Source organism: Trematomus bernacchii, unplaced genomic scaffold, assembly GCF_902827165.1.
Source record: "Trematomus bernacchii unplaced genomic scaffold, fTreBer1.1, whole genome shotgun sequence".
NCBI classification, from domain to species: domain Eukaryota; kingdom Metazoa; phylum Chordata; class Actinopteri; order Perciformes; family Nototheniidae; genus Trematomus; species Trematomus bernacchii.
The window spans coordinates 818821-834457 of NW_022987735.1; the positions used below are offsets into that span (position 1 = coordinate 818821).

Consider the following 15637-nt stretch of genomic DNA (forward strand, 5'->3'; position numbering starts at 1 on the left):
GAACTACGACGGAGTTTAGTATGAGACTTATAATACAAATAAAACATCACAATATTTCTTTACAAAATACCTTAATATCATGATGATACTTCAGGGTTGACATTTGCTGCATTGACAAAATATTAACACAATGAGACATTTGATAAAGAATCATCAGCAATGTGGATATAATGACCAAGTGGATAACATCACACAACAACTTCACTGCAATATAAACAATAACAACAGAATAAGTAAACACTACTAATCTAAGAAAATATCTATTCCCATGTCACAATACGAATACATTGCCCAGCCCTAACCTAAGCCTAATTTTTCACCTTTATATTTGTTTACATTCTGGCAAATAGGTGACATTAAAAGTGTCATTATTTAAGTATAAGCAGCTCCTGTATGCAATGTGAACAAGTATGTATGGGAAACATTCACTGGATTTATTTGATGCAGAAGAAAGCCAATTAAAAGGAGCAGTTACTATAGTTACCATAGCAGTTTTCTATTAACTAACTAGAGTGGATTTAAGACTGGTTATTTGCCATGGAAGTCAGATAAAATGAAGTCCTCAGTATCCTCATTGTAAGTCACATTCACTGTAAACACTCTTTGCATGCAGTGAGTTCATTTTTAGAAGGAAAATGCACATTTGTTATATTATAAATGGTTCAATTACATGAATTGCCTCCATAAGGTGTGGCACAGGCACAGCTAAAACCATTTACCAAGTTCATGAACAGGCCTGACTCACTTCCTGTTGTTTTTAAAAAAACCCTAGCATGCAGCTGTCTCTTCCCCCCCCCATGCAGTATCTTAGACTCAAGGCTCCCCTTCAACTCTCCCTCGGCCCCCTGGGGAGGCACACCTCATAATTTAGATTCACAGTGAATACAAAAGCAAAGTGCTCATCCATGATTCATCCCTCACCTGACTCGGGGTATGATGAGTTCCGGTAGCCGGGATCTCTCTGCAACTGGACCTCCTTCAGTGTGAATATGGATATGCCTGTCAGACACAAAGAGGCCGTCAGTGCTACAGAAATCACATCTTGCCAAGAAAATAGTTTATTTGTCATGAAGCTGTAACTGATACTCGCTGTTCGCTGCAATATCCTTCAACTCGTAGCCTGCCAAGTCTGCATTACGGCGTTTCATTACTCACTCTCTGGCAGTGCGAGCACACGTGGCCCCAGGCTCCTGAAGTACGGCTGTTTCATTGCTTCATCAGCGGAGATCCTCTTTTTCGACTCATACTGAAATTCGGCAGTGAGAGAAAGACAGTTATTAAAAAAGAAAGGAGGTCAGCAATGTGTTGTTGCTCCTTGATTTACTTCTGTCCACAAATACAGCCCTAACATATCTGCTAAATGTGTCGCACTGCTTTTAACATCGCAGGCATGCCTGGCAGATTTAGAGAGACTCACTTTTAGGAATGACATCAGCAGGTCAATGCCATCAGTGTCCAACCTACAAGGGGGGGGGGGGGGGGGAGAGAGAAAGGTCAGTGGAGGTGGGGGTGACTCACAGATGCTGGCGAGTGTAAGGAAGGAAACACAGTCAACTATTCCACAGGATTTCCTTACAGGAAGTGACAAAGAGCACACACTGCTAACTAAACAAAACCTAAATGACTAAATCTCTAAGCTTCTGAAAAGCTCTACATACAGTTACTCCTCTCGTACCTGGGTCTCAACATTTGCTCACTTCCATCCTCAATGATTACAGGGCTAACAAGAGAAGTGAGGCAGAGTGTTAAAAGACTGTAGAAATGCTGTATTAATATCTGATGTGAAATGTAATGAGCTGCAGAACGCTAAATCTGTTGTAAAAGATAAATCAGATATTTAAGGGGGAATTCTCACCTGGGTGCGTGGTTAATGAGCGGCTGGATTTTGTACTTGGGGAACTTGTAGGACTTGAACTCGTCCATCGAGGATATCCCGGGCCAGCTGTCCTCTGTGGGAGTGCCTGTGGGGGGACATTCAATGGACCCTGTTAGTCAGACGTTACCGTGGCAGCTGGAGGGACTTTTCGGGCTGCCACAGGGGCTGCATGCCAGGGTTAATGCGATTAAAAGCTCATATTAAAAGTTTGAGTGGTCCCCGGTCAGCAGAGGGCAGCACTGACCTAGCAGCCTGAAGATGAGGTGCAGCTCGTCCTCCACCGTGGAGCCTGGGAACAGGGGCCTGCCGGCGGCCATCTCGTAGAAAATACAGCCCACACCCCTGAGAGGAGGGCAGAGAGGTGGGGTCAGGTCAGGAAAAGAAGTCTGACTGAAGATCTATCACTAATCTTTCCAACAGGTCATCTGTGTTTTTGATCTTCTTCCCTGAATCGCACATTATATGGCCAACTACAATTTGTCCAACGAAGGAAAAATCAAAGGAAGGATTAATTTAAGAAAGCCGGGTACTTTGAAGAGAAACCATTCATGCTTTAAATTTCATAACAGCTCGTTCAGTCGCTAACAACCATGTGCCACATCAAAGTGTTTTTACTGAAGCTTAGGACACCTGTCTGCTGCTGCACTTCATACGTTGCTCAACTTATTCAAAGAAGATCCAAACAGAGGGGCTAATTCCACACCGACGGGTACAAAAAAAGATCTTTCTTCTTGAGGATCATATTTGCTTTTGCACCATCCCTGTCATATGGACATAGAGAGTTATGAAACGTGTTTTATAACAGTTGTAATCTTTCCTGTTGAGTGCGGCCCACTCACCACATGTCGATCTGCGTGGAGTACTCAGAGGAGCCCAGCAGCACGTCGGGGGGGCGATACCAAAGAGTCACCACCTCGTTAGAGTATGTTTTAGTGGGCACTGATTTGGCCCTCGCCAGGCCTGTGGAGCAGAAATATGAGAAATAAAAAAACTGATCCAAGAGGCACATTTAGTACAAACTGAAGTGTGGCTTTCAAACATTTTCATTAATTGCTCAATTGTTCCAAGCAGTTTTTGAAAATAATAGATGAATTCATCTTAAAGAATTGTAAAAACAAGTGTTTTTTTAACATCCAAGTGGCAGATAATCCATCACTATAAGAATTGTTATCTCAAACAGATTGGTGTAAGTATTTTCTTTCGTTTTTACCAAAGTCAGCCAGTTTGAGTTCTCCTCTTTCGTTGATGAGCAGATTTTGGGGCTTCAGGTCTCTGTGGAGAACTTTCCGTTTGTGACAGTACGCCAGGCCTCGCAGGATCTGGTATAGAAAAATCTAGGCAGAGAGATATTCTAGATTAGCGACTCTCGTCACATCGGTGAAATCAGTTTCAAAAAGCATTGCTGAACTGATATTGATGCTACATTACATGCAATTTTACCCAAACCCCATTGAAAAAAGCTAAAGAATCCTGGATACATGTAATTTGAGAAAGATAATATTTACATGCGCTCCTTTCAAAGAGCCCAGGTTCACTTTTAATATGAAGTTCAAGTATTTATTATCTTATTTTCTTTATTTAAAGATACAAAATGCACAAAAACATTACAATTGTGTGGAAAAGTAAGGTTAGTAAAGCAAATTTCACTTTCCCCTTCAGTGCCGTAGCTTCACCACCAGGGGGCACACTAATAGTGTTTCTTGCATCAATACAAGCAACAAACTCATGGCATTTGATGAAGTTGACCAGCAGGCCGCCTGCAGAGACTCACCTTGACATTGTGCATGCTCAGGATGTTCCCGCAGTCGTCCATGTACTGCTTCAAGTCTTTGTCCTACACAAAAGAGAGAGGGGGAGAGAAGAAGAAAGAGTGAGGGAGGGTGTTCGAAGCATAGAAAGGATAAAAGCATAGCAACAATTGTGCTCCTACATGACAGTATCATCCTCAACTGTGCAGAGGGTCATGAATAGTTATGATGTATAATGTATTGATATTAGCATCAGTGCACAGAATTAACATGCGAGTCATGCAGGAAGTGAGGGTCTCACCAGGTACTCGAAGACCAGTGTGAGTGATTTCTCTGTGTGGATGATATCGTGCAGCGTCACTATGTTGGCGTGTTTCAGGTCCTTCAGTAATGACACTAGAGGAAAGAGGAAACAAAAGCAATTTAGAACACAAATGTCTCGACCAAGTCACAACAAAGATGAAACAAAATTAAAACTACAACAAAAGGACTCGGAAGACTATTAAGACATTACTCTCCTTGAATAACTTCTGTGATTCACTCCAAACTCACCCCACATCGAGGTAATCGGTATATTCATGCATTTTTGTGACGATTCTTTATTGTGTAACATCCTGGTTTTGTGTTACAACATTAGAGACTGGTGTTTTCTAGCCAAATCTGGGGATTTAGGAGATTTGTTGTTTGTGTGCCAGTGCGCATTCCCAGCATGTGTTGAAACATAGACACCTCGTCAACACCTCAAACTAAACCGCCAATACCTTTTATCACCTACTATGCTACGACTCCTTTATGACAAATTATGCTATGACTTTTTTGGACAAACTATATTGTTTGTAACTAGATAAAATGATACTGTATTCTTGGGGTCTTTTTTTATTTATCATTTAAGACTTTTAAGAGTTCTACCTCCACAAAGTCGAATGAATATGAAACAATACTATCAGAAAAGGTCCACTACATATCTGGAATTTGTTTTTATATAATAAAGCGCTCTATTACGGCAGGAAATGGCCAGATTCCCGGGAAAAGAGTGATATATTCCTAGTGATTTATTATTATTGGGGGTAATTTATTGTAATCTTGGTGCAACACTGAACTTTCATACCTTCTCTGATAGCGGTGCATGGCGCCCCCTCCTCGTGCTCCAGTCTGATCTCCTTCAGCGCCACGAGGTTGTCCGTCAGCTTACTCCTCCCCTTGAAGACTGTAGCGTACGTGCCCTGGAGGACAGGAAGACAGGAGGACAGAAAGAAAGGGAGACAGGAAGACAGGCAGGTGAGTCAGGCTGTCAGGGGTTAAAGCAAACTCTACACCTGTGTTTAACTCTGTGAGAACGTCAGCACCTGTGGAGAAGGTAAACAAACACTCTCACGTACCTCCCCCAGTTTATCCAGTTTGATGTAGGTCTCCAACTTCCCAAATCCGATTTCTGACTGCAGAAGAGAAAGGGACAAGCTGTATTAATGAGGGTGGCGTCTTAATTAGCGCTGACAAGCTTACTGACACTACGGCAAATCCTTATGACGGCCTCGCAGCAACAGAGGGGGGGGAGTAAAGAGGTCAACCACCCCCCCAACCACCGTCACAGATAATCTCCTCCGACAAACTACCGCTGGCTTTCGGCTTCAACGATGTGTTTGTTTATAGGGAAGGGAAGGCTAACTTCCTTTATTAAGCATGTTTGAGACGCAATGTGAAACCCTAATGTGCTTTAGAGCTTTAGTAATAGATCAATTCATTAACTGAACAATTAACAGAACATGCAACCGTCTTTTAAACCTTATCTAATGTTTGATTTAATGCTTTTCTTTCAAATGTATGAATATATATCTGTGTTTTGGATTGTAATTTGACAAAGAAAAGCTAGCTTAATACATCGCATTGGGCTATGGGAAATTATAAGATGTATTTTTCACTATATTCTGACTTTTACAAATAAATCAACCACTCAATAATCAAAAAAATAATCTGCAGATTTTTTTATAATGAATATAAATTGGTTACAGGCTAAATATGCTTTAGAGAAATATAGATGCAATATTAATTATAAAAGGAAGTGGAAACCTGAGGTCATCTTGAGTCCTCAGGAAACATTTTCCAGCCACTCGGAGCATAAAAAAAAAACCCCTACCTCAGCATAACCGGAGCCTCTTGAGGACGCATGAGGACCAGAGCCAGGTGAGCTGAGATCTCCGGGTGGAAAATAAATTGACCGAAGCCTCTCAGTGCTTTATAAACAACTCTGCAGGGGCGCAGGCGTGAACGCAAAGGCAGTGGACTGTGCGAGGAAAGGACGAGATCAGAGAGCGGAGGAAGGAAGGTGTGAGCTCTCTCACTTCGGTTTCTAGGTGCTTTTAAATAAAACATAACGCTTAAAAGCTATCTTTATGCTGCCTCCGTTTCTGCCCGGCTCTCCTCCACTGCTGATTCTCAAATCCGAACAGCACGCTCTTTTAGAAGTGGGCAGCAACTACTGCACATTTACATAAGCAGAGTTCGGAGGTATCAGCACTTGAGTTTTATTTTTAAATACAACATATCACAGGGAAGTATTGTAGAATTTAATCCTACATGTATCTCCCAGTTTGGGCTATGAGTTTACGTGCTGATCCAGATTTGACCTGAGCATAGTGAGATAAGATAATGGTTGGATTATATAAGGAATATCTGACATGAAATGATATACATTTATATATTTGACATTCTTTGGGTGTATTAGACCATTTCAGGCATTGTTGACAGTTAATAAGCAGGTAGAAGTACTTTGATTTGTATCTAATAAACAGGACAGGCAAGTCAATCCTCAACTGATAAATACGAGAAGGTGAAAAGGACGGTGGCTAAGAATAGGAAGTGGGTTATTGTTCTTCAGGTTGAACCAGTGATTTTGACCTTTTACCAACAGTCAACGTTAGCAGCAGCTTCTGTGACAAGTTCAAAGAGGCAATGTAAACGCTTTACACAAGTTTGCCAAAATTCAAGTAAAGAAATATCACTCATTCTCCGAGTCATAACTCAGTTTTATCTGACCAGAGACACATATGATTGTCCATAAAACAATGTAGAAAAATGATCCTCTTTATAGATACATATCCAGAACTTGAGACTGTTCATGTTTCAAATGTTTCTTCAGATTCAAAATCATGCAGACCTTGATTGCTCATAGCCAAAACAAATATAGGCCAATGAAAGGGGAGGGGGTCTCATGTTTTACTTAAGTTGATAACTGGAAGTCAAATGTACATGTTCCTTTTAGATATGGTTTTAGTTTCCACAAACTCCAGAGAAAAATATGTGGCTCTACAGCTGCTAAATGCTCGGCTAGTCACTAACTGTGTCTGGTGTTCGGTGCTTAGCAGGAAGGTTTACAGTAGGATCATAACAGCTTAAAAACTGAATTAGATTTCCATTTGATTTATTATCCATTTGACCACATTGTTCCTAACCCTAACCCAGTTCTCTCCCTTGGTCTCACCAGTGATGCTCTGCGGGAGCGTCGGCTCAGCGGCTGGTCGAAGGGCGGGCTGCTCAGCTGCAGCTTCTCCAGGTAGCCGTCGGGTATCCGGATGTCAGCCGGCAGGGACAGACGTTTGTTCAGGTCCTGCAGAACACACACACACACATAAAGGGTTAAAAACAACAGAGAACCTAATTTTAAAACAGTGTCAACATGACATTAAACCAATGAGAAACCCTCAGCAAACAGCGTAAACTCTGAATAAATACCAGAGATTGACAACAAAATGGCCGAAACCCAGAGTAAACAAGTAGCATCTGTAATAGGCAGGCGGCTTTAGGCCTCACTGGTCAACAGAGAGGCCAGTGTGTGTGTGTGTATGTGTATGTGTATGTGTATGTGTATGTGTGTGTGTATGTGTGTGTGTGTATGTGTGTGTGTGTGTGTGTGTGTGTGTGTGTGTGTGTGTGTGTGTAGCAGCATGCAGTTTTACAGTGTGTTGTAGCAGACTTGTGTGCTTGATAGAGACCTACTGTAGAGCAATGCAAGACTTCCATTCCTAGAGCAGCAAAGCACTAGCATGATCCTTATGACTTGTTATATCAAATCAAAACACGCTCACAATGCAGTGCCTGGATTCATCCCATCATGCATTTCCTCTATTTGTTAGATTACTGTTAATCCAGCCTCTCTCTCCCTCCCTTTCGCTCTCTCTCACTGCTTTAAATCTTCCACTCCCTCTGAGGTAACACTGGACACTAGCAACCCCCCCAACAATATGCAACACAACAATATGCAACCTTGAACCGTCCACATTTCAACAACCAGCTCATTGATAAATCTGTAACCTGAGGTGACTGACCCCAAAGCCTTTCCTTCTATACTAACACGGTGACTCAGCTTCTGCCCTTATTGTTGTCTACGCTGGACAGATTCAGACATCAGATTAGCTTCAACGGACGTTTTCATTGGTTTTAAAACAACTTTAATAAATGGGACATACCGTAATCTGCATATAGCAGTTAATAAAGGTTGTAGTAAGGGGACAATGTTTATTACAATAGTGTAACACGACCGATTTTGTTGCCGTGAGGATTTATTTGTTTATTTTTATGCAACATATATTTAAATTATTTTGTCAAGAGCCATGTACAAACTAATACAAACTTTATTTCAAGCAAAAAAAGGATATAATAATTGATATGGGACTGCAATTTACAATTATCGCCCTTATGGCTCATTTATTGGTTATTGGATTAATTGCTTTGCCATTATAATTTGAGAAAATGGGGGAATGTTTAAAATGATAGGCTCTTGAAACCCAAGTTTACCTCTGCAAAATGCTTATTTATCCGATCTACAGCCCAAAAACTAGAAATAATAAGTTTATTATCATATAAGACGAAGAAAAAACGCCAATTCTAGTACTTAAGAGGCAACAATTATTATTTGTATAATTAAATTAATTATAAAAAAATCACTGTATATTAACTTCTGTCTAATTGTTTCAAATCTAAATGCATGGTAAAAATCTATATATCAATTCATTTATATAACTGCTACACTTCATTGATGTATTGGTATCTATATTTTTCAATGAAATAACTCTCAGCTTGCAGTTTCCGTATGCTGAGTCAGGATTGTTGCTTCGTCCCAGGAGCAAGTGATGCCATGCATCACCTGACCTCTGCACCCTGCCCCAACCAACAGTTGTCCAATCAACCCGTCCTAATCTTTGACAACAGGGGCCCATCTGGAGCGCATTACTGTAATCCTTGTGATGTAATCCCGAAACAGCACTGCTTCCTCTCCAGTGAGACCTACAGTCCTCCACCTGCCCACAGACGGAGGGATTTCCTCTTCCTCACTTCTTCTCCACTGAATGTCACATCAGCACAAAGGCGAAGCATGAGGACACAGTGATGTAGCAGAGGAGTTAGTTAGTAAGTTATTGACCTGTGTACTTATTCATTAAGAGAAGAAGGGACCAATCACTGTTACTGAGGTCGGTGCCTCTCTGGTGTTTAGAGTTGGTGTCTACACTTGTCTGCAATTTCCAAATATAAAAAAAGGACCTAAAACTCCACAGGTTTAACTACAACTATCGAATCATACGGACAGAGGAAACATGGCTAACTGAATGCTAACAAAACGTTGGCTTATTATGCAGTTAATCTATCAGAATAGTATTAAAATATGTCCTGTTTTAAATCATACTCCCTGTGTAGTGGTTTGTGCTGTAGTACAGCATTCCTCAATATTGCAATTCTGCATCTCTTGCTGATGATTGCTACGTTTCAATGTTACTATAAATAGTATAGTGTAAATGTGATCCCAGGGTCCTTATTTCTAGCTTTCTTTCATATGTATTGGAGTGTCTGTTACTGCCAGCGAGATAACAGTGCCTACTGACAATGTTTTAAAAAGTTGAAAGTGAAAAGGTTACGCTACTTTGTTAGCCGCGCAGGTCCATTCCCTATTAACACAGCTACAAATCCAACTGTTGCTAAGTTACTCTCAACATACCATGGCAACAAACTGACACTGTCAAACTGTTACTGTGAAGGTAAAACACCACAGAAAAAGAAACAAAAGATAAAAAGTTGCATTTAACCACAGATAATGGTGAAATATGTTCCTAAAGTCAGCTACAGCGCCATTAATCCCACTGCTTTGTTTGTTTGTCAGTATAAAAGTGTGAAAGGCTATGTATGGGTTTCTGTCCAACTGAACCTCTTCTTGTGAAACAGTCACAGGAAGTGGGGGGTGCATCGCTTCTTGAACACTCTGTCAATGCACAGCTAGAGGTGATGCGTCATGTCTCTGTGTGTGGGTTGCTTCAAATGGAGTAAGCTGCTTGACTACAAGTTTAAAGTTTTTCTATCGTGCAGCCTTGCATGTTTGGTTTGTCTGCGTAGCGACTGGTATCTGCTCGTAAATCCCCCAGAGGTCCTGCAATCAAACGGACCAATAAAGCGTGTCAGAGGGAGGGGAGTGTGTGTTCTTCAATCACAAGACGTTTCCTCGCATGATCGCCCAGCAGGTACTGAGCAACATGTGGTGCGCTGGCAGGGTGTCAACATCAACCACACAGCACAAAACACACACAGTGCAAAAAAAACAAAAAGGAAGAATTATGTTTCCGCTAATTATTGCAGATTATTTTTGCAATAAAAAAAGCTTGGGTTGATTATTGTATTATTTATATTTATTGAGAGCAATATCTCGACAAAACTCAATGAAAGATATATATGTTTTTGCAGAATACTAATATATCCGTCTAACCATTTCATTGAATCGAAATGAAACGGTTGAAACGCAATGTGTCCGTCTAGCCATGTTTCTTCTTTACGTTCAAAATAATATGTTAACGATCATTATAATTATTTAAGATAAAGGAGGCCTGACGGGTGTTTATTTTACTTTACTGTAGAGGGAAAGAGTTGGCCTGTGTTTATATATTTTACATTATATAAATCAAGTTTTAATAGCTTGCTTCTCTAATCCCAAACCAAAGCTCTAAAATTAGTCATATTTTTACTTTATTTTAAGAGTTTTTAAACTATATAAAAACATGACATCACTATATTTGAATAGTACTCCCATCTTCAACCTCATTCATATGCAATGATGAAAACAGATTATATTTCTATTTCTATTCCTCTTCTGTAAGTACTTCTGAGAATGCTAAGCGTAATAAAAATGAAAATCAAATAGAGAAGGCAGGAAGTAATGTTCTTGTTCACTTTCACTATGAGGCTGGAAGGTCAGTTGTACATCCTTAAATCCCATTAGTGGCCATTAAGATGGATTGAAGAGACCGAGCTTTGTTAAACAGTTGACAAAGGAAGGAAGCATCAAGCAGGTGTGTCATTTTGTCCATCTCATTCTCTTTAATTACTACTGATATCTACACAAATAATCTGATGTAAATCAATGTCAGCAAATTCTTTATTTGTTGCCTAAAAAGCAGTGTGATTGCCTTTCTTACTGCCTCATGTGTCCCTACAAGCTGCATGGATCAAAGCTTTCACTCTCTGGTTCTGCATTCATGTGCAACAATAACATTAATATTCGCAGCGAGTGAAAAGTCTTTCCGTAATGAGTTGACATTATATAACCACCAGAGGAATGAAACAATCTGTAAACTGCGCGCGTGCGTGTGTGTGTGTGTGTGTTGCATGAAGACAGAGCGAGAAAGTAAGGCAGGGGGTTGGTAGTAGCGACAGTGAAAGTGCATTAATCAGATTTTAAAAGCATGTTCAGCAGTGCAGTACATTTAGAGTAACAGTGTGTGTGTGTGTGTGTGTGTGTGTGTGTGTGTGTCTGAGATTTTGTGGGCAGCTGAGCGTGTTCCTGACACTTTCAGAATCTGCCTACGCTGAGTTACAGCACAGTGCTGCAATGCACACATCATTAAATACCGATTCCTGCCGAGTAAAAGGTCCATTATCAAACACTATGCTTCATTTACTTCCCAGTGAATGCATCAGAACAGCCAAGCCAATGTGTCATCACTTATTTTACAAAAGTAACATATTAAAAAAAGGTATGTAGCCAGTGATTCATCTCCTCTACAACATGTCCATCATTTTAAAGGTTTCCAAGGACAGATGACGTCTAAACACACAAAGAAAAAATCCTACCTCTGCAGAGATGCGTCTGTTCCCTCTGTTTCGAAGACACACACCCGTGGGCGACTGCACCTCGTCGGAGGAAGTCCCCGACGCCTGGTCACTCTCCCCGTCAGACCCCATCTTCAGGTTCTCATGGACGATATCTGGAGCATACGGGATAAGAGTTTGAGTTTGACAGATGGAGCAGGTCTGAGGAAACAGGGCAGGGCTCAACACTGGGCAGGAAAGAAAAACACTCTCTTGGACACTTTTACGAGCGCCCCTGATCTTATCTTGTTTCTAGTTGTGTCGAGGAGAAGATTTAAACACAGCAAGTGTATCAGGTTTTAAGAAGTTTGACTGATGGATTTAAATTGTTTCTTTGCCACAGGGCCTTACAAGACAAACCCACACTGTAATCTTCCAATGCCTAAACAAACTCCATTTCCTCCAGGTTTTTTGCTTATATTAGGCAGTGTTGAACATTTAAATATTGGATCTGGATTGCTGGTTTGATGGAAGTGTTCAAACACATAATTGTTTGTCACATTTCGTAACAAATGGCTTATTGTTTGACTGGATGTAAGAGGAAGGATTGTACTGCTGCTTATGTGCGTGTCTGCACTAATATAGGCCTCTGGCACATAACATATCGCTGTGTGTGAGGCTCAGCTGACACATTAGAAATATACAAATAATAAAATTAAAATATTTGACATGCAGTTTTAAAGGATATTTTGCATGTGGACTTTGGACTCATTGAAAAACTAAATCAAACGTATCCACTGTAGCAACTTCTATACAGATCCTACCAATTGACACACAATACATTTCCTGTGCTAAACCTCTGTTAAAAGTCAAAGAAAAGATACATATCTAATGCGATCACAGCGTGTTTGTGAGTGAGTTTGAATAAGATATTGAATAATTTAGCGTGTATGCGTGTCTTACCGAGGCGGCTGCCGTTGCGAGGCATGACCATGAGAGAACCCAGACCTCCTCCGATGACGCTCTGAGGCCGTCGCAGCGGCGGCTTTTTAAAGGAGCCCGTGTACTGGTGCAGGAAGGAGTGCACACTGTGGGCGGAGGGAGGACGACCGTTCCTCACTATGGGCTCTGCAGAACAAGAAAATACATATCTGATCATGAATGACTGAGCCTGCCTGAGACTAAATCAATGTGAACATTTTCTTTTTCAGTTTTTGCCTCAGAGTGTATGACATGGCTCCATTTTCCAAGTATTCGCCAATCTCAGTAATCATCAATCATAATGTAGCAATCTGAAAGTTCATAAAAAGGGCCGCTATTTTTGCATTTTCCCTTTCTTGTAGTGTGCTATATAGGTTTGTGTGCATGTAAATGGTTTGCAAAGGCTGAAATCCCAAAGTTCCCCCTGCCGGAAACACTTCCATTGGACTCCTTTGTTTACTTCCCTAATATAGTGTCACTGTCACCGTTATGTAACACTTGTGCTTCTATTGGCTAGCACTCCAAGGCATTGTTTGTGATAGGCTTAAGGGCGGGACATCTCTAAGCGGTTGACCATCACAACAGAGCCGGCCAGCTAACCAATCAGAGCAGACCGGGCTCAGACAGAGGGTGAAAAGAGGTGCTGCAGCACAGGCAGTCTGAGAAATATAAATACCTTTTTGAACATTAAAGCTTGTAAACATGTCACAGTAGAGGCACTAAATGTAGAGATGAGCCGGAAAGTGCGCATAAAAGGGCCCCTTTAATTTTAGGAGATAACCACCATTTTAATCCGCATTTTGCAGACTCAAAGCTTTTTGTTGCACCAACTATTCATTACTGCTTACATAGCATAACACTAAACGGCATAAAATAATCCGCGTTACACAAGAGATTTAAACTTGTAATCTACTGATGCATAGATTTGCATGTTATATCAGTTAACTGCTGTCATACTATTTCACATTGAGTTGTGTTTCCGAAAATGGGTGGGAACAAGAACGCATTTTCTTTTCTGACAACTCTGAAAAATAACTGAAAAAAATGGGGACAAAAAAACTGTGGAAAATTGAGATTATATAATTTAAGAATTATACAATTGTATAAAAAAGATTATTCTGCCGAAAGAACAGACTCACTAAATGTTATATAATTTGTTGTATTCTTTATTTATGGAGGGGTTTGGTTCATGAATTCTTTATTAAAGAGTCTATTTGTTTTTGACTAAAGTTGTTTCTCCTATCTGTGATGCAACAACATTATTTGTAGAATGGTTAATGCATTAAAGGTCCCATGTCATGCTTTTCTGGTTATTACCCGTCCCTAGGGATGTCCCGATCCGATCACGTGATCGGGGATCGGAGCCGATCACGTGATTTTCACGTGATCGGGGATCGGGAGAAAAAAATCGGGGATCGGAATTTTTTTTTTTATAAAATATTTTTATACATTTTATTTAATGTTACAAAAATGACCATGTTCACGTCTTAAAGTCATCCTGAGGCCTTAGTTTTGGGTTAAAATTACACAACATCATGTATGTGTTGCTTCTTTTGGGCTTGTTTTCATAGACCTGGTTGCTTATTTCTCTCAAATCTGGCAACAGAGTGGGCGCAGTGTCCAATAGTAGCAGTAAGCTAACAAGAGGCTACGTTCAGCTGGTGACTCGGGAGTCGGGACAGAGAAAATGTCAGGAGTTTGGAAGTATTATAAAATTGAAAGCGAAGGCAGTGTAACAGCCAGATGCAATGTTTGCAAGGCGGAGGTTCCGCGTGGTGGAAAGAACAGAGCTACGTTCAACATGACCAATCTAATACAAACACCACCAACAACAACACGACGAGTACACAGCGGCCACTCAGGTAACGGCACTGAAACAACCGACACTTTCAGAGACTTTTAAAAGGAAAGAGAAACTACCCCAGAACAGTGAAAAGGCCAAAAAAATAACAGCCAAGATAGCTGAATTCATCGCGTTGGATGACCAGCCGTTATCTGTTACCTTCTTTTTCCTCTTAATGCATTGCATAAAGATCGGATCGGGAAAAATCGGTATCGGCAGATTGTCAAAATCAAATGATCGGAATCGGATCGGGAGCAAAAAAAGGTGATCGGGACATCCCTACCCGTCCCCTTGTGTGTTATGAAGGTTTTTATGCATGTAAACGGTGTGCAGAGTGAAAAACCCTCAAAGTACACCCTGTAGCGAGTACAACTCTAACACAGAAAAGACCTGTCTATGCTGCCCCAGAACGCCTCGTTGGAGATTTCTCTTTTTCCATTTGTTTCTTCCGGGAACCAAAATGGACCAATCCGCGGAGCTCCTCACACACCAGGACCATTAGCGTACATTTTCAACTAACAGGGAGTCCCATTGACTTGCATAGAGCTCCCTGGTTGGTAATAGAAAAGTTCTCACAGCGTGTATATACCTTTTTCTTACTCAATATCAAGCCACACTTATTGTTTTTACTTCGGCTGTGAGTGTTTGTGTGTGCTCAGGATGAGTTTCGCGCTGTCCCGCTGTATCGCCGACCCGGAAACCACACCAGTAAGCCAGCTCACTGAGCAGCGAGCCTCGCAACGTCCCGACCAATCAGAGCACACTGGGCTCACAGGGAGGGGGGGGGCCGGAGCTCCAACAAGCCGTTTAGGACAGAGAGTGAAGACACATACTTTTCAGAGATGCTGTATGAGAAACCAATGTGAGTTTGGAAAATTGCGCAATATAAATCTATTTTAGTATTCCTCAACAATGGAATTATGATCAGTAGAAATGGCCATGACATGGGACCTTTAAAGTATGTTTCAAGAGTTTAAAGCATATCTAGATGATTATCTGGATAATATTGTGAATCATAAATTATTTTGGCCAGGATAATCTTGACATGAATTTTCTTGTACCATGTCTAGATCAATATTATCTTTTTGTGTTTTGATTTCTCCAGAACATCACATTCCTGCCACT

At 40.9% G+C, this 15637-nt stretch overlaps 1 protein-coding gene across 1 annotated transcript in view; it reads right to left on the reverse strand.

Moving 5' to 3' along the window:
• The window catches only part of LOC117494979 (cyclin-dependent kinase 17), a 35297-nt gene that overhangs the window by 1105 nt on the left and 18555 nt on the right, over positions 1–15637 (reverse strand). Inside the window, exons 3-16 of the mRNA XM_034146026.1 lie at positions 12652–12816; positions 11731–11864; positions 7103–7228; positions 5004–5060; positions 4733–4847; positions 3926–4020; positions 3648–3710; positions 3087–3210; positions 2716–2836; positions 2121–2218; positions 1856–1961; positions 1418–1460; positions 1156–1246; positions 922–999 (exon numbers count right to left, since the gene is read on the reverse strand). Of these exons, the coding sequence (XP_034001917.1) occupies positions 922–999; positions 1156–1246; positions 1418–1460; positions 1856–1961; positions 2121–2218; positions 2716–2836; positions 3087–3210; positions 3648–3710; positions 3926–4020; positions 4733–4847; positions 5004–5060; positions 7103–7228; positions 11731–11864; positions 12652–12816 (1416 nt within the window). The remainder of the gene's footprint in view (positions 1–921; positions 1000–1155; positions 1247–1417; positions 1461–1855; positions 1962–2120; positions 2219–2715; positions 2837–3086; positions 3211–3647; positions 3711–3925; positions 4021–4732; positions 4848–5003; positions 5061–7102; positions 7229–11730; positions 11865–12651; positions 12817–15637) is intronic.